The sequence below is a fragment of the Gracilinanus agilis genome, chromosome 5, assembly GCF_016433145.1.
Source record: "Gracilinanus agilis isolate LMUSP501 chromosome 5, AgileGrace, whole genome shotgun sequence".
NCBI lineage: Eukaryota > Metazoa > Chordata > Mammalia > Didelphimorphia > Didelphidae > Gracilinanus > Gracilinanus agilis.
Genome location: NC_058134.1, coordinates 55,091,949 through 55,114,823, shown reverse-complemented (window position 1 = coordinate 55,114,823; position 22,875 = coordinate 55,091,949). Strand labels below are relative to the sequence as shown.

Below are 22,875 nucleotides of genomic sequence, written 5' to 3'. Positions count from 1 at the left end.
CTGCCCATACTCAGAACCAATTATTCAGTTCTCTGAACTTTTAAATTTACATTTACATGAAATTTAAATTTAAAAATTTTAATTAAGTTAAAATTTTTGGATTTAAATTAAAAAAAAAACTTTTAATTATAGAGGCTTAAATTTCCTGATGCATTTATATTACATTTCAGGATTTAGTATGAGGTAGCATTTTCCTTATAACTACCATGTGAGCTAAGGAATATAAGTATTACCATCATTTTACATATGGGGAAACTGAGGTTCAGGAAGGTTATGTTATTTGTCTAAGTTCAAATGACTTGTAAGGAACAAGGCTAGATCTCAATCCTGGATTCCTTAAGTACTAACCCATGGTTCTTGCTCTCATCATATTGCCTCCTGTAACATTAAAAAATTTACCTCTTTATATAAAGCCTCCACATCTTTATCATTGCTACATGGTTTGAGAAGTATAATGGTCAATATTTTGAGGATGTTAATTCAATATTGATTCAACTCTCTTTATGCAAAGCTCAAGCACTAATAAAAGTCTTGTGTTTATTTATTACCTGTAGGGCCCATTCAAATTTTCTCCATACATGGATTCGAATTTCCTTTCTTGGGTCAAGGACACAACTGTCCTAATGTTTTCTATTGCTTCCGTTGCAATCTGTAACGCAGAGCAGATCTTCATTAGAAGAAATAATGCTATGCTATAACACATCATACCATATTATAAATTATTATTATCAGTCTGTGCCTGTGATTTCTTAGGGAACTTTTCATAAGGAACTCTCTCGTACTCATACATCCTGACCAGCAATTTAGAGAGTTCCCTAGGACTTTGAGAGGTTAAATGACATGGCCACAGCCCCACAAGTTACTAGGCATCAGAGGCAGAAAACGAATACAGGGTGATTTGCCTCCAAAGCTGACCCTTCGCCCACTACACCAAAGTGCCTTTCACGATATTATTATACTAATATATAATCAACAGCATTATTCTTTTACTATCGTGGCAATATTTTAACAAATCAAAGATCTTTGATTTTATTAATATGGGAATTCCTTTAAATTGTTGCCAAGAAAACTCCAAATGAGGTCATAGAGTTGGACATGATCGAAACCACTAAACAACAACTAATTAAGTGCTTTAAAGCTGGTGAAATATTTTATGCATACATATCCTTTCATTTCACCTTCACAACATGACCCTAAGATGCAGGCATTATTATCACCATTTTATAGATGAGAAAACTGAGGCAGTTTGACAGGAAAACCAGACTCATACAGTAAATATCTGAGGATTCCAATTTAATTTTTCCTTACTCCAAGTCCAATGCTCTATCTAGTAGTAACTGCTACTACTGTTATTAGGAGTTAATACTAATTAGTAATAGCATTAAGTAGTTTATAAAAGCCCAGATTGGGCTATGTCATTGATTGCTGATATCAGTGTTTATTTCCTGGTATAAGCCCAAAGGCTGAATTCTTACTCAACTTAGTTCTTAATGTTCAGCAAAAGCCTAAAGATTAAAAAAAAATTCATATAAATAAAAAGCAACACCTAATTTACATACACAGTTTCGGTTAGCTCTTATAATTCGGGTCTAGATGCACTTCGTGATAATGGTTAGAAAACTTTCCCTGGAGTCAGGAAGCCACGTATTTTGTTCCCTCTAAAGATAATTTCAGCTTCCTTACTTCAGACAAATTCCAGTCTCTCAGTGTTTTAGGAGACACCAAGGCTGTTAAGTTGCAGATAAATTAGTGGATGGTATCAATGACCAGAAATTCTCCACAGTGATGAAATCACAGATTCCCAAACCAGAATAAAAGCTCAAATCAAACCAAAATTTGAAGTTTGGGGATGCAGATCAACAAAGAATGCTGCAGTCAGGAAGAAAGACTTTCGGGAGATGGAGGGAGGCTCCTGACATTGAGAGGGCCCTGGGATCACCAATAATAATTAGGTGAGGATTTGACTAGTTGATGCTTTGAATTTTGAGACTGTAATTGTTCCTTTGTTATACAAAGGATTGGTTATTTTGCACTGGTAGAAAAACCTAGCATATTCTCTCCAAGTCGCTACAATGTTAGCCAGGTACTCCATTCCCGAACATTAGTCCTCCATTCGTGATGAATTCCAGGACAATTAGCCTCCAAACTATATGATGGCTAGCTCTAGGGACTCTTGAGAGAGGCTTTATTTATTTTTAATGTTCTAGTCTTCTGATTTTTTTTCCTGGGGGATACACTGGGGACCTCAGCTGCTTTAGAGGATACTTAGCAGCTTCCTGTGAAAGCCCCAAGCAAATAGAAGCTTGAAACTGTAATCTTAATCTCAATCCAATTATCAGCCATTTTCACCTCTACTGATACATTCTACTAAGACTTACTGATAAGAATTTTTAAAGCCTCTTCTGAGCTAGCCTCCAGATTTTAGGAAACCTGGCCCTTGCCACTTTCCCAAGGCTTGCTCCTATAGGGTTTTTTGTTTTTTCCTCCTTCTGCATCTCTTTGGCACCAGGTTCTTGCTCTCACTCCTAAGATTCTTCCCTTCTTGGACTCAGATCCTGCATATCTCCCCGCCCCTCCCAGACTCTCTTCAGGATTCGATTTCATTCAGCAAAAGATTGATTAAGTGTTTACTATGTTCCAGATGCTAGATTACTATGCTAGATGCCCACAAGTAATACACTGTGATTAAACCCCTCAGAAGATTCAGCTTTTGTCTGAATTACCCTATAGGAAGTTGACTGGTTGCCCCTACCACAGTCAAATCAATCCTTTATTTCACAGTGTGTACATGTATATATTTACATATAATATGTAAATTATTATATGTAAAATATAACATTATTATAGAATTATTTATTTTATATGTATAGCATTATATATAGCATATTACAATTTAAAATTTTATATTATTATAATATAGTATGCTATATTATATGTAAAATTATTATATGTAAAATATAACATATTATAGAATTATTTATTTTATATGTATATCATTATATATAGCATATTATAATTTAAAATTTTATATTATTATAATATAGTATATTATATTACATAATATACAATACCACATAATATATTATGTATAATAATGTTATTATATACTATATGTAATAATATAAAAACACTAAATATAATAAAATATATTATATGATAATATATAATATAATATTATGTATATTGTATATATGTATATATTATGTAAAATGTATAATCATATAGTATATCAGTTAAACTATATTATATAATATACATTGTTCATATAATATAGTAGATGATATGGAATATACTACATTATTGTATATACACATATGTACTTGTATGTAATAACCTACACTCCCCAGACCATACAGAAAGGGAGGTTACCATAATATATTTCATAGAGAGTGGCCTTGGAATTGGGACTTTGTGTTCTGTAACTCTGACACATACTGGCTATGTGACCTTGGAATGTTGTGTAAATCACTTAATCTCTTGGCATTCTTAACAACTCCAAGTTGCAGGAAGAGTGCCCCTTTGGCAGTTCTGTTCACCACTGAATTCCTAGGTTCAGACCTCTGACCTCAGTTATGTTGTTTCATCACTTAACATAGAAGTGCAGACAAAAAAAGAGCACCATAAAAATAACTGCTACTAATCTACACTGGATTCACTGGAGAAGATAAAGAAGAGAAATCCATCAAAGAATCCCATAAGACCTTCAGAATGAAATAAATATATACTACAATATAATGCTATAGGGGGAACTGGCTAAGACAGTGAAAAAATATATTTGTATATGTAGCTCAGGAATAAGGAATAAAAACATCAGAGCCTTGTGTATGCATTACTCAGAAGTCTTATAATGTACATCTCTTCAGCAACTGTTGATTACAATAGACCAATGATTCCCAAAGTGGGCGCCACTGCCCCCTGGTGGGTGCTGCAGTGATCCAGGGGAGCAGTGATGGCTACAGGTGCATTTATCTTTCCTATTAATTGCTATTAAAATTAAAAAAAAAATTAATTTCCAGGGGGCTAAGTAACATTTTTTCTGGAAAGGGGGTTTTAGGCCAAAAAAGTTTGGGAACCACTGCAATAGACAATCTTACTCAAAATGGTGGACTACAAGCTACAGAAATGACAATGAGCCATTCTAGATCATGGCCAAGACTTTTTAGCAAGTTTCCAAAAGATACTTGTAGGTTCACATGAACCTTCATCAGACTCACCTTTCCAGCAGCTTCCAATTCCTTCTTGTCTCTTTTAGCATTTCCAGCCAACATTTTCATTTCAATGATTCCTGATACAGCAATAATTGGAACAACTGATAATAGCAAAAGGGTTAGTTGCCAGCCGTATACAAATGATATGATTATCCCAGTCCCAAGGTTGGCTGTATTCTGAGCAATCAAAGCCAGCCTGCTACCTGTGGCCTGAAAAGGAAAGAAGGAAGCATCTGTATTCCATGTTCCAAGCAAATGAGCTTATTCGCTGATTTATTCAGCAAGCATTTATTAAGTCCCCAAAATATGTGCCACGTACTGGGTACAAAGACATCTAAAGACAAAAGACAAAAGCAAAGTAGGCCCTGCCCTCAAGGAACTTATATCCTACTCAGGAGAAAGGACATAGACACAGATAAGTAATTATAAAATATAGGCTATTTTTGAATTAAGTAAATATAGATCATAGAGAAATTAGAATTTATAGGAAAAATTAGAAATAATCACAAAAGTAAATACACAGTCATTTCAGATGTGGCAAGTCACAGGTGGGTAGGCAGCACTAACAACTGGGGGCATCAGAAAAGTCTTCATGTAGGCAAACTGAGCTGAGTCTTAAAAGTAAGCAAGGGCTTCTCAGAGGCAGAAAAAAGGAGGAACTAATGGGTAAGAGCTGATGCAAAGCCATGGCCAGGTGTCTTTAAAGAGGAACAACAAGTAAGACAATTTGGCTAAAATAAAGAGGGTGTACATGCTGTGGGGGGATGGGAATAATAATCTGAAATGAGTCTAGAAAGACAGATTGAACTCAGAGTGTGAAGCTTGCTAAACGATAGGCAGAGGAGTGTGTATTTTATCTTGGAGTCAAGAATCTACTGGAGATACAGGTTGGCTGTTTGGAGCAATGAATAAGAGTTTTATGGCTTGCAAAAGGCTTTGGCTTTATACATGTTAACTCATTTGGTACTCACGACAACCCTGGAAGGTAGGTGATTATATTATCTCCATTTTTCAGATAAGGAAACTGAGGCACCAAGAGGTTAAGTAACTCCCCCAAGATCACATAGCTAGCAAGTGACTTGAGGTATGATTTGAACTCAGGTCTTCCTGACTCCAAGTCCAGGGCTATTTGCAGGTTACTATCATGGGCAAGGTTTTCTTCACAAGAATTCCTTTCTAACAATTTCTTCTTCATCTTTTTGTAGCTGATTTTAAGGGTGAAACTTAACCTTTATCCCAATTAAATGGCTCCCTTTTTGGAATTCATGATTCTGGTCCACTAGGAGGGCACTGATGGACTGAAAACTTGCTAAGGATCTAAAGGAATTTGCATAGTTCCATAATGGAAATTTACCTTGTATTACTTTGTATATGCTTTATATTTATTTAGCCGTGTACCTGCCTTGCTCTCCAGTAGAATGTGAGCTCCTTGGGTGCAGGGAATGTTTCACTTTTTGGTACTTGTATCCCATGCACCTAGCATTTCATAGATGTTGGGTGAATTGAATTACAGTGGCAAATGTTATAACATACATTAGATCACCATTCCCTGAAGAGACAGAATGCTAGAGAAATCACCCAGAGAGCGAAAGTTCTACTGCATTTTGATTTCAGTGAGACTAGGTCAGCAGAGAAGAGGTTACATACTCCTTGGACTTGGGAAGCATCAGTGGCAAGTCTTGTTGAAAGCGCGCCAGTACTGTTCTTAGGATCATCAAACCAACTCATGTCCTATAACAAAGCCAAACAACATCCTTTAAATCTTGAAAAAATGCTTCTGATCCTGTCCCATGATGTCATCAGTACAGGGAACCCTTAGTTTGGAAACGTCCTCCTCTAATGTTGACAGACAATTTACCTGTAATATCACCGTAGAGGGTTATCTGGGGATTTCTGCTTCAACTTATCGAAGATTTCTACCATCAGCAATGATCCAAATAAGTCAATATCCCAGAACAATAGTCTCTAGTTACTCCTAATGGTGCTTGAATTGAGTGTTTAAATCTCAAGTTGGTATTAGAATCTCAGGCTTAAAATGGACCTTGAAAGACTGTTGACTTGATCTTCTTTGGGGCTTGGTCACACCCAAACACACATCCAAATGTTTATTGTCTGACTCCTTTTTTAAAGACCTCTATGTAGAGAGATTTCATTTTATGCTAGGCATGTGAGGTTAATTAACCTGCCCATGGACACAAAGCAAGAATGTAGCAGAGGCAGGATTTGAAATCAAGTCTTCCTGGTTCCAAGACTGGCAATCTATCCACTCTACCATATTGTCTCTCCTCACTCGAAGCAGTGAAGTAATATTCCCATTCCTCAACAACCCAACAACAAGAATTATCACCCCCTAAAGCAAGAACAGTTTAAGTGTACTGGACACATGCTTAATTTGGAAATGGAAGATTGTGGTGTCAAGCTTTGATCCTGTGGTACATAATATTCAAAGCTCCCACTGCCATGCTACCATCTCTATGTGTGTGCATGTGAGTGTGTGTTTACACCCTCGATGATGACTTGAGAAAGAGAGTAGCCCGTGCTATTTTGGGAGAAGGGTGGGGATTCAGCCAATATTGAATATACTTCTTGAATTTGGGAAGCATCGCTCCTAACTAGAAATCATACCCACAGTTAGCTAGCCTGTCTTCAGAGGGAGAGGAATATTGAACTTGTAACAGTGAATTTGGAATCACAAGATCTGAATTTGAATACTATCTTTGTCACTTACTACCGGTGTGACATGGTGAAGTCATTTAATTGCTTTGGACCTCAAATTCCTCATCTGTAAAATGAGAAGCTTGAGCAAGAGGGTTTCTGGAGTTCACTCTTCCCTTGGCATAGAATGCCAGAGGTGGTATGGTAGAGAGAGGAGGGAAGAGAGGAGAGGAGGGTGGTTTGCAGAGTTGAGCATGATCAAAAGGTTACTGACCTGACTATCATATTTTATGTAATATTTAATAAAACTTCAAATGAGGCCCCTGGAGTACAAAATGTTGAAAATGTTGTTAATTTGAGCCCACCAAGTTTGGAGAATCCACATTTTAAAATTTAAATTTATATTTCTCCCCCTACACATCAACAGCGAAAATGGTACAAGAGTGATATATTTAGGGGTCTGTTAATTCTATATAGAAGGAACACCCAGTTCAGAAGAATATGAGTGAAATGAAAAAGCAAGGTAAAACTCCCAAGAACATACCTGTCTTAGCATTGCCTTAAAAGCCATATACCGAAGTCTTGTTGTCAGGATCTCTCCAGCTTTACCAAATGTGAAGCCCTGATTGAGAAGAAAAGAAAAAAGGTGCCATTATTATTTCCCATCTTTCCCAGTCTTGGCCATAAACTTCTCATGTAACTTTCATTGCCATCCAAGAGAATTCTGGTGCACTTTGGGGATTTAGGCTTTGATTTTTTTTTTGAAGAACTCTATAATCAGCAATGATCCAAAGAAGTTAATATCCCAGAAAAATAGTGTCTAGTCACTCCTAATGGCTTTTGAATCGAGTGTTCAAATCTCAGATTTGTAATAGAATCCTAGGCCTAAAGGAGACCTTGAAAAGATGTTGAGTTGATCCTCTTTTGGTGTTTGGTCACATCCATATTATTCTGAATATTTATTGTCTGCCCCATTTTTAAAAAGTTCTCAGTGTAGAGAGATTTCATTTTATGCTAGGTACCACTTTTAGTAAAAATTAGACAAGATGGGTCAGTCATCTGCCTCTGATACATACTGGCTTTGTAATCTGGTAGAGTCACTAATCCCCTCAGTGCTCCAGGTAATCTCTAAGATTATAAGTAGTAAAACCTGAGAATAATGCAACATCTAGGCTGTACAAGTTTTCCTACCCTGAAGGGGCTCATTTGCATTAAAATAAAAAAAAGTTTTTCAATGACATTTGTCTTAATTTTTATTTTTTAAAAATTGTTCTCTCTTTTATTTTTACTTCATTCTCCAATATATCCCTCCTCCTTCACTCCCAGAGCCATCCCTCATGACAAAGAAATGAACAAAAATCTACAAAATGAATTGAAAATCCATCAAGTCTTCTGTGATATTCACTGCTTTATTCCCATTGTATCACACTCTCCTCAAAGAAGAGAGGGAGGTGTACATTGGATCACTTGTTTTTCTACCATTTCTATCTCCATTTAGAGCCACCACCTCAGCACAGAGCTCCTCCCTTTTAACAACAACAAAATTCAGCAAAACCACTAAAATATTTGTGCCCACATCTGACAGTACACATTCGTGTTCTTTCTTTCTCTCTCTCCCTCCCTCTCTCCCTCTCCCTCTCATCTTGATGTATGTTTAATCTCTGGGTTAACTAAGGCTGGTCATTCCAGTGGTTCAGAGCCTGCATCCAAACCATTTTGTGGTTTCAATTAGCTCAAAGAACCAAGAGCCACTTGGTTTTATGCCTGGCCCATAACGGCATGTTAATATTTGGAAGTAAAGTATGAGATGGGTGGGCACCTACCTGAAGGAAAAAAGTAAAGAATGAAATAATTCCAAGCCCTAAAAACAGCAATGAGAACATATTGCACTTCTGCTGCTTCACATCATCGTCCCCTGGTCCAAAAATCTAAGGAAGAGCAATGAAGAAACCAGTTTGGATTAGGTGACTTTCCTTCTGTTGTGTTTTTTTTAAACCCTTACCTTTCATCTTCAAATCAATACTATGTATTGGTTCCAAGGCAAAGGAGCCGTAAGGGCTAGGCAATGGGGTTTAAGTGACTTGGCCAGGGTTGTATAGCTAGGAAGTGTCTAAGGCCAGATTTGAACTCACGACTTCCTGTCTGTAGGCCTGGCTCTCAATCCACTGAGCTGCTTAGCTGTCCCCTTCTTCGGGTTTTTTTCCCCCTTGCTTAGACAGTGGTACTCAGGACACACATCAGAAACTAGATTTAATAAAAGATGAAGTAGTTTGGGAGTAACATAACCATTTGTCGTTGTTTAGACCTGTGATTTTGCTGGTGTAGATAAAACTCCCAATGTAGATGGACAGGATGGTGCTCTGAAAAGAACTCTGAATTTGGAATCAAATGACCTATTTTCTATTGTTAACTACCTGTGTGAACTTGGGCACACTTGAGCAAGCCACTTTATTTGTCTTGGTTTCAGTTTCATCACCTGTAAAATGAGGTTGGAACTGACGTCCTTTAAGGAGTGAGGAAACCTCTCTGTGTGAAAGCAGATCAGCAATTACCCTAGAACTTAGATGTTTAGAGAGCTGCCTGGGCCACTTCAAAGCTAACTGTCTCACTCAGAGTCACATAGCCAGTATGAGCAGGACTCTAGGTCTCCTTGACCCTCAAACTATCACTCTATGTGCTATACCAGGTCATGTCTAATCCAAACTAATCTCACATTATCTAATGATTCCGGGGTTATTAAATGTTGCCTAAAGGCACTTTGTAAACCTTAAAGCACTACATAAATGCAACTTGCTATTTATTATCATCTTTATTATTATTTATGGCATCAAGGTAACACACAGCAAACAGGGTGCTGGATTTAAAATGAGAAGGACTTTAATTCCAATTCTCCAGATGCTTACTAGTTGTGTGATAACGGACGATTTAATTGTCCAATACTGTCTAAAACAATAGACATTTAATTTGTTTATCTCAGTTTCCTCATCTGTAAAATAGTTTCACGTTTGGGCCTGCCACATAGGATTATTGTGAAGATCAAATGAGATAACTATATAAGCATTTTGCAAACCTTAAAGTGCTATAAAATATATATTATGATGGTGATGAACTTTCTATCACTGAAAAATTCTGTGAACTATATCAGCTTGAGTATCATGTCTTACAACAGGCCTCCCCTCCCTCTTCTGGTTGTTAGGATGTCTCTCAATTAATTCCATATTTGTATTTAATTACCTATGATATTAATTAAGAGATAGTTTTCATCCTTAAAGCACTATGTGAATATAAGCCACTAGTATTAGTGTAAATACGTTGTTATCGTTCCTCTTCTCTCAATAAAAGAATAAATTTCTTAAGGGCAGAAACTAGGCTAATTTTTTTTGTTTTTGAAGCCCAAGTGCCTTGAATGCTCTGAGCTTCCAATAGTCCGTAAAGTTCCCATCTCTCCTCTACAGGGTCTTGGAGTTGGCTTGGCTTCAATTGAAAATTCTCCTCAAACAAACAAAGATATAAAATCACAGACCGGATCCAATCAAAGTTAACCAGCTTTTTCCATTCAGCCATTAGGTCACCGTCCAGTCCCTGAGGCCTGGATGAAAGATGACTCATGGACTGATTACCTGATTTTTTCAGACTTACTGCTAACATCTCTGAGAATATTATTGAAAATGCTGGCTGTAACGCTCCATTGACAATGGCACAAAGGGTTCCCACCACAAAGTAAGGCCATTCTGTTTTATTCAGCTTCAGGACTTTGAGAAAAGATACAGGTGGCACGTCTGGATCCTAGAACACACAAGAATCCAGAGAGAAAGTTACTCAATACACAAAGGAGCATTTGTTGGCATGCTGTGACCATTTATCAAACAACAGTGATTTGCTCAGTATCCATTTTGTATGCCTAGGCCTGGGGAAAATGCTGAGGAAGATCAGAAATGGATGACATAGCATATACCTCAAGTGACTTCAAATACAGTTGAGAATATATGCAGCACACACACGAAAGTGTTGAGGAAACAGAGCACACAAAAGAATGTATTTGTTTATTTGTGTCCAGAACTGCTCTGAGAGGAAACCCCTGCACCAATGAAGATGGGCAACCGTTTTTCAAACGATGGTTTCAGAGATTTGGCCATAGGCATTAAGGGGTTAAGTGACTTCCTCAGGGTTACATGGTCAATACGTATCAGAGGTAGATCTCCACTTCCCCAGTGGCTCCTCTTTCTACTCACAACACTGCCTCTCAATATATTAATTATTTAAGCATAAATGAAGAAGAATTGACAAATTTGACTAAAGCTTTCCTTTTCTGCTTTTCTTCTCTGCTCTCCTTTAAGGCATGGGAGAGCAAGGCAAGAAGATAATAGGGCGAGGGAAGGAAAATACATGATTTCCCAAAATGCTGAAGCTACATCAACCAATGCACCAAGCAGAGGACACAGGTCAGAGGAAGAAGTTAAGAAATAGAAGGAGAAAAAGAGAAAGCGTTTGCATTATTAAGCAGACTTGGAGCTTGTGGGCTTAAGGGCCATTTAGCATGAAAGACCATCTGCCACAGAAGGAGGAAAGCCAGCTTACGAATTTCTCCTGAGGAAGGGAGAGGCAATTGTTTTGACACAGCAAAGTACCACTGCCAAAAGAATGGTGGAAATGTATAGACTTAGGAAAGAGAAAAATTACAGCCAGTATCAGCCTTTTGGGAACAGGGGAAAGAAGCAAGATTCTGCTCTCAGGGCCATGACAACAGGGTACAAGGAAGACACTGAGGTGCCCTGTTGGTACTGTGAGCTTGATTTCCAAGAATTATGGGTAGGAGGGAACCAGCAAAGGATATATAGTAAGGAATTATTATCCATTGTTTAAATGAGAACAATGGATAATAATTCCTTATTACATAAGCTAAGGAAATACTATGTTGGCTTTTTTTGTACCAGCCCTGTCTCTGCTAAAAGTGAATTTTCTCTATTCAGATCTGTCCTGAATAAATGTTTATGATCAACTGCCCTGGGGACTTCAGGTTTGTAGGAGTCAAGTTTATTAGTTATGATGTAAGCCAACACAGACCAATTCTTCTTTGTTGTAAGGAGTGGTAAAAAAAACTGCCTCACCTCTTATACCTGCAAGTCAGACTGGTACAGTGGCTAGGAATGGAGATCAAGTAAGATGCCCCATGTCACCTTTCCCTTACTACTTCCTGCCTCTGACCTCTGTAAGAAGAAGATATGGAGTAACTCTTATAAAGCAACCATGGAGCCAGAGGCAACAGGTGCCACATTCCTATGTGGTGTAACCCTGCCCAAGGCAACCCCAGTGTGGTGGTAACCCACTTCTATGCAAATCATGCCATTTCCCAGAAACTCCCCCACATTATGTTCTTAGGCCCCCTCCTACTATTTGCTCTCTAAGAGGTCTTAACACTTGTACAAAAACTCTTCTCAACAGTCAACTGGTCTCTCTTCACGACTTCTGGATAAGAGAGCCTAGAACTTTCTTCCTTCTGGGGATCCTTAAGCTGGCAAGAGAATACTCTTCTGCCTCCTTTTTTATATGTGTATGTCTATGGGGAAAGTAGCTTTAGAAGTGACTCCTTCAATGTTTTGGTTTACCTGGGCCTTTTCTAGCTTTGGGCTAACGTATAGCAGAAGTGGCCTCCATGGATCAAGTGACTATGTGGCCAGGTCTGGCACTTAATCTCCTCAGGGTCCTAAGGAGAACAGGACCTGGGCTCTGACTACTTTTTTTTTTTTTGTTCCACAGCAAAGCTGAGATCAGGCCGCCCAGGTTATTATCCTGGTCCAGTGATTAAGTGGGGAGAAATAGGTGCCTTGTGCACCTGGGCATCCCTGAGGCAGTTTTCTTGGAAGATGTAGATGCTTTTATGAAACAGCTTGGGAATGAGTCTGCAGATATTGTTCTCAAGAAATGGGATGAGTAGTATTGAAAGCATAAATCTATGGAACTTAACCTTACTCAGAAGAAAAGTCAGATTACAAACATCAAACAGACATTACACATTTTAAAATACATGCGGAAGGGGAAAAGAGACCACAAAGGACCTGGAGAACAGATCCTTCCTGGCTGACAACCTTTATTGCAAGGCTTTGATTCCTACTATGGATAAAGTGTGCCTCTGGTTGGGGGCCAATTCCATGCTTGAATATGACACCGAGGAGACCCAGATCCCCTTGGAGAGGAACTACTGTGCTACCACCAGCAATCTGGAATCTCTTAAGGAAGACCTAGATTTCCTGCATGATCAGTTCAACACTGTAGAAATCAACACAGCCCGGGTTTGCAACTGGGATATCAGGAGAAAAAGCCAAGAAGAGGCCACCAAAGCTCAAGTATAAGCACGCCCACCCTCAATCCTGGGGGATGTCTCTCTTGAGGGGCTTGATGCACTGCAGAGATCCAAATCCGACTTGGGAATAATTGCTTTTCGGCCAAAAGAGTAAAACTGAAGACAATAATGAGCACATATTTTCTTTATAAAGCTAAAATTGGGTTTCATTTAGATTTCATGTAATTATTATAGTTGTTCAAGGTCATTCTGGGGTTGGACTCTGATAGCCTCAGGATCAGTCTTAACACTGGATTCTGGGGGCATCTGTGAGATGCACTGTTGGGCATTTATGAGGGTAGGGGAGTGGGGAGATTTTTTTTTTTGGGGGTGGGTATTTATTGTGAGTTACCTTTGAAGAAGTGATGTCACTAGTGGTGGGGAAAATCTCACAGACAGGTGGTTCTGGGCTTAAACCAGCCTGAACTTAACCTCCTGAGGGCCCTTCCCAAGTGGATTTTTCCCCTCAAGTCAGTATGAATGTCCCACCCTTTTTCATGAATTGTTTTATCTCCTGCCTTTGTAAACAACATGACCTGAATAGAACCAGAATCCCCTATCTGCTGAATACACACTATGGTTACCCTTCAACTCTCTTGGCCAAGTCTGACCCAAGCTTCCGGACATTTCTTTCCATAAGGGGTCTCAGGAGGGGAAGAAAATTCCAGGTGTGAGTTCTTGTCTGCTAGCCTTTCTGGTGTGGAGAGTAGCTACGATTGGAACAAGTCAGCCTTCAGCTGCAATCACAATGGACTCTTCTACTTTCAAGTAGCCAGCAGCAATACACTTAGAGGGGTTTTATACTTTGCTTCTCTAATATTAAAACAGTGAAATTAAACTTCCACCTTAGCCACTTTTTTAAATGGCAAAAGTTGTAAATGCACCTAAAAACAATTTGTAATGTTCTTTTAAAACATTTTTGAGTTCTTTATTCTCCCCCTCCTTCCTAACCTCTCTCCTTCGCTCACTCTCACCTTTCCTCCCTCCCTGAGATGGTAAGCAATCTGATATAGATGTTACATGACAGTAATCCTTTTTGAGGTAGGCGGCTGCCTCTTCCCTTCCTTTACAGTGAGTAATTTTAATTGTCATCTCTCTGCGAAGGTTCCCATGTCTGTATTACAGTCCTAGTCTATGTCCAGAGTTCCAGGGTCAGATCATCAATTGCTTATTTATTAGGCTGGTTAACCTATGCACATCTCAAAATGTTCCAAACTAAACCCATTTTCTTGTCCTCCAACTTAGCCCTATTTTGAACTTCCTTTTTCTATGGAGGACATCACCACCACCACTCTTCTGACAATCTAGGTTTACAATATTGATGTCAATCCCACCTACTCGCTCCGTTGCCAACTATCGTACTTTTGACCTCCACAAAACTTTTAGCATCTTTGCCCTTCTGTTCACTGCCACAACTACCACCTTAGTTCATGTCCTCATTACCTCTAGCCGGGGCCATTCCAAATCCTTCTAAAGTGCTCCTCACTTCAATCCAACAGCCCAAATGGTTTTTCCTAAAGTGTAAATCCAATCACGTCATTCTCCTCCAAGAACAAATATCAACTCTTCTTTTTGTTATTTAAAGCTCTTGGTCTTACTGTATAGTCACATTACCCCACTTGATGTTCTTTACACATAATATTCCATCTCCTATTTCCAAGTCTTTGCACTGGCTACCCCATCCATGAAATACTTTTGGTTCTCACTTCTGTCTCTTGGAATCCTTTGTTCCCTTCCAGTTAGCTCATGTTCTAGGTTAAGAGTGTGCATGGGGCAGCTAGATGTTTGAATTGATAGAGAGCCAGGCCTTGGAGATGGGAGGTCCTGTGTTCAAATCTGCTCTCACACATTTCCTAGATGTGTAACCCTGAGCAAGTCACTTAACCCTGATTGATTAGCCCTTGCTGCAATTCTAAGAACTGATATTAAGATAGAAGGTACAAGTATTTTTTTTAAAAAGCATCAACTCTCCATGAAGCTTTTCCTGGTTTTCTATGCCTTCCTCCCCAATCCCCACTCCCAGAGAATAATGTGATTTCTCTCCCACTTACTTTGAAACTATATGCAACTAATACTACACAATCTTCTTCACAACACCTCTTTGTGTTCTGTATAAAGCTACAAGCAGATCAATATAAATACATAATATTAATGTATATGTATATATGTAAACACACATCTCCTTCATTAGATCGTAAACTCTTTGAAGGCAAATGTTTTTGTTTTTTCTTTATATCTATAACACCTAACACAATGCCAGGCATATAAATGCTAAGAAAAAATTCTAGTTAATGAATTGATTCTGGAGGGGCTTTAGGTATGGCTGTGAATCCCAAATTACTAGCTTTTTAAGAGCAGGGACTCTTTTCCAACTGGTCTTTGTATTCCCACTGGCTGATTCAGTTAAATATTTGTTGAATTGTGTGAAGATTGAAAGCCCTGGTCAAACCAAAATGGAAATGAATTATCTTCTGTTTAATGATGAGGCTAGACAATCATTATAATTCATTTCTTCTCCAAGAACATACGCTAATTTGAGACCAACATCAGGGGGACAACATGCAACAAGTATGATTATATTGGTAACTAGTTTGGGGCCAACCCCAAAACAATAGACCTGATCAGTTTCTAGTAGGGAGAGTTTTTCAGGTTGGAATAAGGAACAAAATCACCTTAATCTTTATTTAAAGATAAGCAAACCAACATTTTGAACATAATTTAGAATGCTTAAGAAGAAAACAAAAACAAATTTTCCTCTCTTACTGAATGGCTTCTTTCCAATGCAGGGCTGTTAAAATGAATGGTCAGGCCATCCCCAGGATTTGGGGAGGAAAAGGACATGAGAAAGGCTGGAGGGAAGGCAGAAACCAGTCCCAGGATACGGCTAAGAAGAACAACAGGTTCACTCAGCATTTATCAAGCTAGGGTCCAGAAAAACACTGGCTGTCAGTGTGGGTTGGATTATGGTCTCCATGGACCTTTTGGACCATAGGGACCATTTGTTTGTTCAACCTCTCAAAGCAGCTGCTTTTCCTGTTTGCCCCACCCACCAGGGTGCTGCTCCGTAATGAGCCCCAGAATCACAGCTGTCTAGGCCTTTAACATCTTTTAACAACACAACTCAAATCTCCATGGGGAATTTCCAAGAATACACATTTTGGGTATTTCTATGGTTTTTTTTTTTCAGAGAAATGCAAGAAAATTTATAGATTAAGAGTATAAGTAAGCAGAACCAAGAAAACAATCTTTTCCCACAAGAACAATACACACAAAGACTACAGTAATATAAATTAGATTCAATAAATACAACAAACAGGTAAAAATATAACTGATCATGGGTAAGAAAAATGTAAGGTTTGTTTTGTTGGCTTATTTTGCATGATTAATTTGAAACAAGAGAATATTTCATTAGAGGGAGTGATATTATCAAGGAAATGGGTATGGTAGAAAAAACCAAAAGGCATTAAGTTTATCTATGATGTTGCATATAATCAGCTTACTAAGCTTTAAGTTTCACTGTGTAGAAGAGGGATCTATTTGGAAATGAATGTGAGGTAACAACGAATGGCATCAATAAGACAAAAATTTTGGACAGCAATAAAACTTTCTATATATCACATGAAATACAGTTTTGTCTTCTTTATCTTCTAATTTGGTATTTACTTTGACCTTTGCTCTCATAAGTTCTGACTGTACAAAGACAACTGAAATGACTCCCCCACTGATACCTAGCTGTTCTCTATTAAAACACAATTTCATTTTTTTTTCTGACATTTGTAGGTGCTCACCATGTACAGTGCCTTCTAATCCTTTTAGAAGAAAGGGTTAATGATATTCAGGAAAGAAGTATTTGAGTGGTCTATCAGCCTCTGACTTTTTTAATTTCTTGTTCTTAAACCATACTTTTCAACATGATTTTTGCCATCCTCTCTTTTTCCCACCTTCACATTGAAGTCATCAAGTATCAAGGTACACTTTGGAGGATCTTGTCAAGCTCTTCATAGACTTTCACTACTTCATCCTTTAAACCAGTGGTTCCCAAACTTTTTTGGCCTACTACCCCCTTTCCAGAAAAAATATTACTTAGCCCCCTGGAAATTAATTTTTTAAAAATTTTAATAGCAATTAATAGGAAAGATAAATGCACCTGTGCTCATCACACTGCACCCCTGGATTGCTGCAGCACCCACCAGGGGGTGGTAGCGCCCACTTTGGGAATCACTACTCTAAATGGATGTTGGTACATAAGGTACAATTATCTTTGCTGTAGTCCATTTGCTTATTTTCATCATGAACATTGCATTTCACAATCAGCTCAAAGACTCAGTTCTTTATAGCATTCCTGGGATATCCTCAAGAAAATCTTTTGTTTTTTCTTCAATAGCTGCCTCAAAAATCTTTTTTTGGTTCCCTGGGTCTGTACTAATTTCTCTTTAATGATTGGCAATACATAAACAGCATTGACTGGTCATCATCGGTCTTCCAGCCAAAGTGTCTTCAGAAAGAGTTTCAGGGAGCTTAAAGCGACCAAAAAGTTGTCCATTCTGAGCATACTTTGCCCCTCCAGAAACCCCAATGGGCATGAAGCTTGCTACAATCTGCAATTGCACTTTAATATTAAATTTGGTAACTCCTTTACATTGTGCTATTTCTTCATCATAAAGCAAGTTATGTAACTGTGACTAATAATTGATCTTTATCAATGATTTGTCCAAAACAGATTGTGTAAATAGCTGATCAGGGGAGAGAGGAATTTGATATCTAATAAGAAGATTTTCTGCCAAAGCAGTAGTTTCATTAGTTTTGAAATCTATCATAGTCTTAGAAGTGGAATCCCAGCACTTTGCAGTCATTAGTAACTGTTGCCTTGCATGCATTCGGTATTCAAGATCTTCTGTAGAAGCAGCATCAGTCATTACTCTTTGCATGAAGTGGTTCTAATCTGAAGTCGAAAATTATGATTTGGTGAAAAGTTCCAAATGTTTCTGTGTTAAATGCTACCCCGACTTTACATACATAAAGATCTCATCCATTTGGGGCCATCTTTCCTCCTATCCATTCCTGACAGTTTTCTGGGACTGCTTGTGATACCTGGGTAGTACTATCTCCAGCATATATTCCAATGTTACTAAAATGAGGATGATGAGCATCATAAAGCAATGCTACATGTTTTACACATTCACTAAACACTTTCTTAAGAGATAGTGAATTCATCCATTTCTCTATCAAGGTTTCCAAGTAACTTCCAGAAAACTGTTTGCTTTCTTTCTGCTGTTTCAATTTTATCAGTCTTGATGCATATCTTTTCTGTCATTCAGCTAGCTCTTTCTGGGAATGGGCTGTCACTGGGCACCATACCTACATATTCCTTGCTCTAAAAATCTTTTACACAAAGTATACTCCTCACTGCTGGTGGTTCCTCTAGGTGGAGGGTGGAAATGCCAGCCATTTGGAGAACCTTCTTCCAAGTCTTCCATGAGATATTCAGATGGGACTTTACTAGTTGCTGTCTCTGTTTCAGTGAAAATTGTCTTTAGTCTTGTCAAATCTTTTGTGGCTATTCCATTCAGAGACTCTCCAATCAGTGATTTGGAAAGAACGTTAGAGACAACTCGGAACTTTCCTTGAAGATGCATACAACAAAGCACTGCTCGAAATGAGCCATCTCCTTTGGCCAATCCCTCTCCCAACACATGCCTACAATCTCCATCGGCTTGTCCATAGTTCTTAAGTTGTAAGAACGAGGCAATCAATTCTATACAAAAGACTAAATTTTTATGTGTTCTATTTCCACTGGACGGGTCTCTGTGAAGTTTGGCCAAGGGAAAGAAGAGCCCCTGTGCAATGTCTCACTGCCACTTCATAGTCCTGACTTTTTTAAGAGATTCACATGCTTTTCAGGTCTTCTGTCTGCCATGACTCAGGGACAAAAATCCTTACTCATCTCAACAGCAGTGGATTTCATTAGTGATCAATTAGTAAAACTATTCATCCAATTCCTGTCATTACTTTCTATGCCATCTTGAATCTACTTGTCGACATCCTCACAAAGCATCATGGGAAAGAAAGAGCCTTTAAAGTGACTCCCCTCACCCCATCCTCTGTTTTTTTTTTCCTATGGTTTTTAAAAATGTCCTTAGAATGTTCTCTTGAATACAGTCTCTTGTAAAGTAGTCCCTATAAAACCTGTCTATAATCCATTACAAATGAATATAGTCATCAGAATGGTGGTTAATAATAACAACTCCATGTTGATTTTATTCCTAAGGCACAAAGTGAATTGGAAAGATTTGGTGTCCAAGAACCAAACACAAAAACTGAGCTTTTTTTTCAACTTCTGGGTCTGAATGTTTCTGAAAACTCGAATTTCTTTTTTTTTTAAAGATAGTTCTAAGACTCAGAGTTAAGAGTTCATGAATTTTTTTGAAAGTAAAATTTTAGTTCATTTAGTAAAAATTAAATTTTATAATCTGCTAAAGCTTTTGGGACACCTTGATATTGATAACTACACTTCAATATAATGGATTTCCTATTATTTTAGGTACAAAAAAAACAGACTGTCCAGCTGTAGAGAAAGATTAAGACCTGTTCTGGGCAAACAGTTATTGAGGTCAAGGACTCCACAAATAATGCTACCAGCACACTTTTCATTGGTGTCAATGAATGAACTTACCAGCTCTTCTGGAACTACATCAAAGCTGTTTTGATGCTTTCGTGAATTTCTAAAACTTTTGTGTGTGGAATTCCTAAAAAGGCGTGATTTCAGGCCATTTGGTGCCATTACAGGGGTGTTCTCATCTTTTAATTCAGCTTCAAATTCTTCTGACTGAATCTGGTTTCCCGATGTCTGAAAGATTTATAAAGTAATATGAAAGACTTTCAATTGTGTAATCTTGAATGCGCAAATGCCGTTAAACTTCAGATTGAGAAACCTTAAGTTTTGGGATGATGTGCTATTAGTGGGAAGAGTGAAGACACCAGGATTCTAACATGGGCTCTGCCCCACTCCCTTGGGGAAGTTGCCTAACTTGTCCAAGCTTAATTACTTAAACAAAATGGGAGCAATAATAGATGCAACATGGCAGGGAAGAATCCTGGGTTAACTCTTACCTGAAAAGCATATGTAAGCCAGGTACAAAGACATCTTTTACTATTTCCAAGTATCACTTTACTTGAGAACAATGAGAGACCCACTCCCTTGAGTCTCGCTCCTCTGTAAAAGGATGTTAATAAGCTATAGAGTCTTATGTTAAGGGCCAGATGAGATCACGTCATTAAAATGCTTTGTTAACCTTTAAATATTCTATGACTTAGCCAATTAATAATAAGTGGATGGATAAATAAGATAGCATTTATTAATGCTTATATCATGCTGAGCTCAGTGCTAAGTGCTGGGGACACAAATACAAAGATGAAGCATTCCCTATGGATTACAACAAAAATAATAAATCATTTATGTAATAATATATAATGGTGACAGTTTTAAGATTTGCATCATCTTTATGTACATTAGTACCATTTGATCTCATGACAATTTACAATTATTCCTAATTTATTATAGATGATGAAACTGAGTTTCAAAGAGATCAAATGATTTACCCAAAGGCACAAAGTCAGTCTCTGAGGTAAGATTTTAACTCAGTTCTTATTGGTTCCAGGTCCAGTATTCTAGCAATATTTTTTAAACCCTTACCTTCTGTCTTAGAATCAATGCTGTGTGTTGGTTCCAAGGCAGAAGGACAGTAAGGGCTAGGCTATGGGGATTAAGTGACTTGCCCAGGGTCACACAGCTAGGAAGTATCTGAGGTCAGATTTGAATCCAGGATCTCCTGTCTGGCTCTTAATCTACTGAGCCCACCTAGCTGTCACCAACATTCTAGCATTTAAAGGATTACAAAATACCATATGAGGTTTGAAAGTCTTAATACATTGTTGTGAAAAGCAAATGAGAGAATTAATATATGTGGGTGCTTTTTGGAATCATTAAGCACTAGCCCTGGCAATTGTGGCCTCCGTGTATCTGACTGACCTTTTCTGGAATGCCCTCCCTATTCACTTTAGCCCCCTGGATTTCCTGGATTTCTAAATTCTGCATTCTGCAAGAGGCTTTTTCTGCCTATGCCACTCCCAATACCCCTCTCTTCTCTCTAAGATTTTTGTTAAGTCGTTTCAGTCTTATCTGACTCTTTAGGACCCCATTTGGGGTTTTCTTGGCAGAGATACTGCAGTCGTTTGCCATTTCCTTCTCCAGTGCATTTTACACATGAAGACACAGAGGCAAATAGGGTTAAGGGACTTGTCCAGGGTCACACAGCTGATAAGTGTCTGAGGCTAGATTTGATCTCAGGAATAGGAGTCTTCCTGATCCCCAGGTCTGGCACTCTATGCATTATGGTGCTACCTGGCTGCCCTTTCCTCTGAGATTGCCTTCTTATTTATATATATAATATAATATATATATATATATATATGTGTGTGTGTGTGTGTGTGTATAAATATTTATACACATATATATCTGTATGTCATGTGTGACTCTAGTTATTTGCCTATTGCATTTTCCCAGCAGAATGTAAAGTCCTTGAATACATGGATTGTGTTTTTGTCTTCCTTTGTATCCTTAATGCTTAGACCAGTACCAGGCACACAGTGAGTGTTTCACTGTTTGAATGCTGAAAGACTGATTTAGAGCTGGAGGACTGCTTAATTTCAATAAAATGACTATCCTACACTAGCCATTAAAACCTAAGATTAATTAGCTCTAGGAAGTCATATTTAATCAGCATATAGTAGTTGATTCTGAATTTAATTTCAGAAAGTAACAAAAGACAATGACAACTAAACCGAGGGCAGAAAAGTTTAAAATGCCACTGGTCCAAGGAAAGGAAGGTGGCTCAGTGGACTGAGAGCCAGGTCTAGAGATGGGAGGTCGTGGGTTCAAAGCTGGTCTCAGATATTTCCTAGCTGTGTGACCCTGGGCAAGTCACTTAACCACCACTGCCTAGCCCTTACTGCTCTTCTGTCTTGGAACCGATACTATTGATTCCAAGACAGATGATGAGGTGTTTTTTTTTTTTTTTAATGCCATGGATTGTCTGGAAATCTTGATAAGGCATTTTCTAATATGCCATGAGTTGTTAGGAATCTCTCCAATTACAGATGTTCCAAAACCTATCCCTCTGCTATTGTGAAACCTGAAAGTTAAGCGTGCCTCTGGGAAATATCACAAAAGCATTCTCTCTCTTTCAGCTCCTGTATAGTAGGGAAAACTGAACCACGGGGCATGGCCACCACCCAGGGGAGGAGACAGGTACTGCTTTGCTCACCTGGATGAGGACAGATGATATGTGAGCTCTGAATTGAATGAGACTCACCAGCTTTTCATGGGTCTTTGGTAACTTCCCTATAAATACACTAATGCTCTTAGAATCCTAGGAGAGACTACATATTAACAATGATAATAACAACAACAATAGCATTAATTACAGCTCTTTTTCTGTACAGACATTATCTCATTTGATCCTTACAAGAATCCTGTGAGGCAGATGCTATTAACTCAATTAAAAATAAGGAAACTGAGGCTGAAAGATTAAGTGACTTATCCTATCCCCTTGACATTGCAGATTTAGACCCTAAGGTGTTGCTTTATAGCCTTCAGGGTTGACCTCTTATCCC

At 38.2% G+C, this 22,875-nt stretch overlaps 1 protein-coding gene and 1 pseudogene across 1 annotated transcript in view; one reads left to right on the top strand and one right to left on the bottom strand.

Annotated features, from left to right (window-relative positions):
- Positions 1–22,875, bottom strand: part of LOC123250517 (phosphatidylcholine translocator ABCB4-like) — a 111,333-nt gene that overhangs the window by 26,737 nt on the left and 61,721 nt on the right. The window contains exons 16-22 of the mRNA XM_044679629.1: positions 19,877–20,050; positions 10,503–10,649; positions 8,687–8,791; positions 7,408–7,485; positions 5,856–5,939; positions 4,215–4,418; positions 549–649 (exon numbers count right to left, since the gene is read on the bottom strand). Coding sequence (XP_044535564.1) covers positions 549–649; positions 4,215–4,418; positions 5,856–5,939; positions 7,408–7,485; positions 8,687–8,791; positions 10,503–10,649; positions 19,877–20,050 — 893 coding nt within the window. The remainder of the gene's footprint in view (positions 1–548; positions 650–4,214; positions 4,419–5,855; positions 5,940–7,407; positions 7,486–8,686; positions 8,792–10,502; positions 10,650–19,876; positions 20,051–22,875) is intronic.
- Positions 12,681–13,213, top strand: LOC123250519 (annotated as a pseudogene).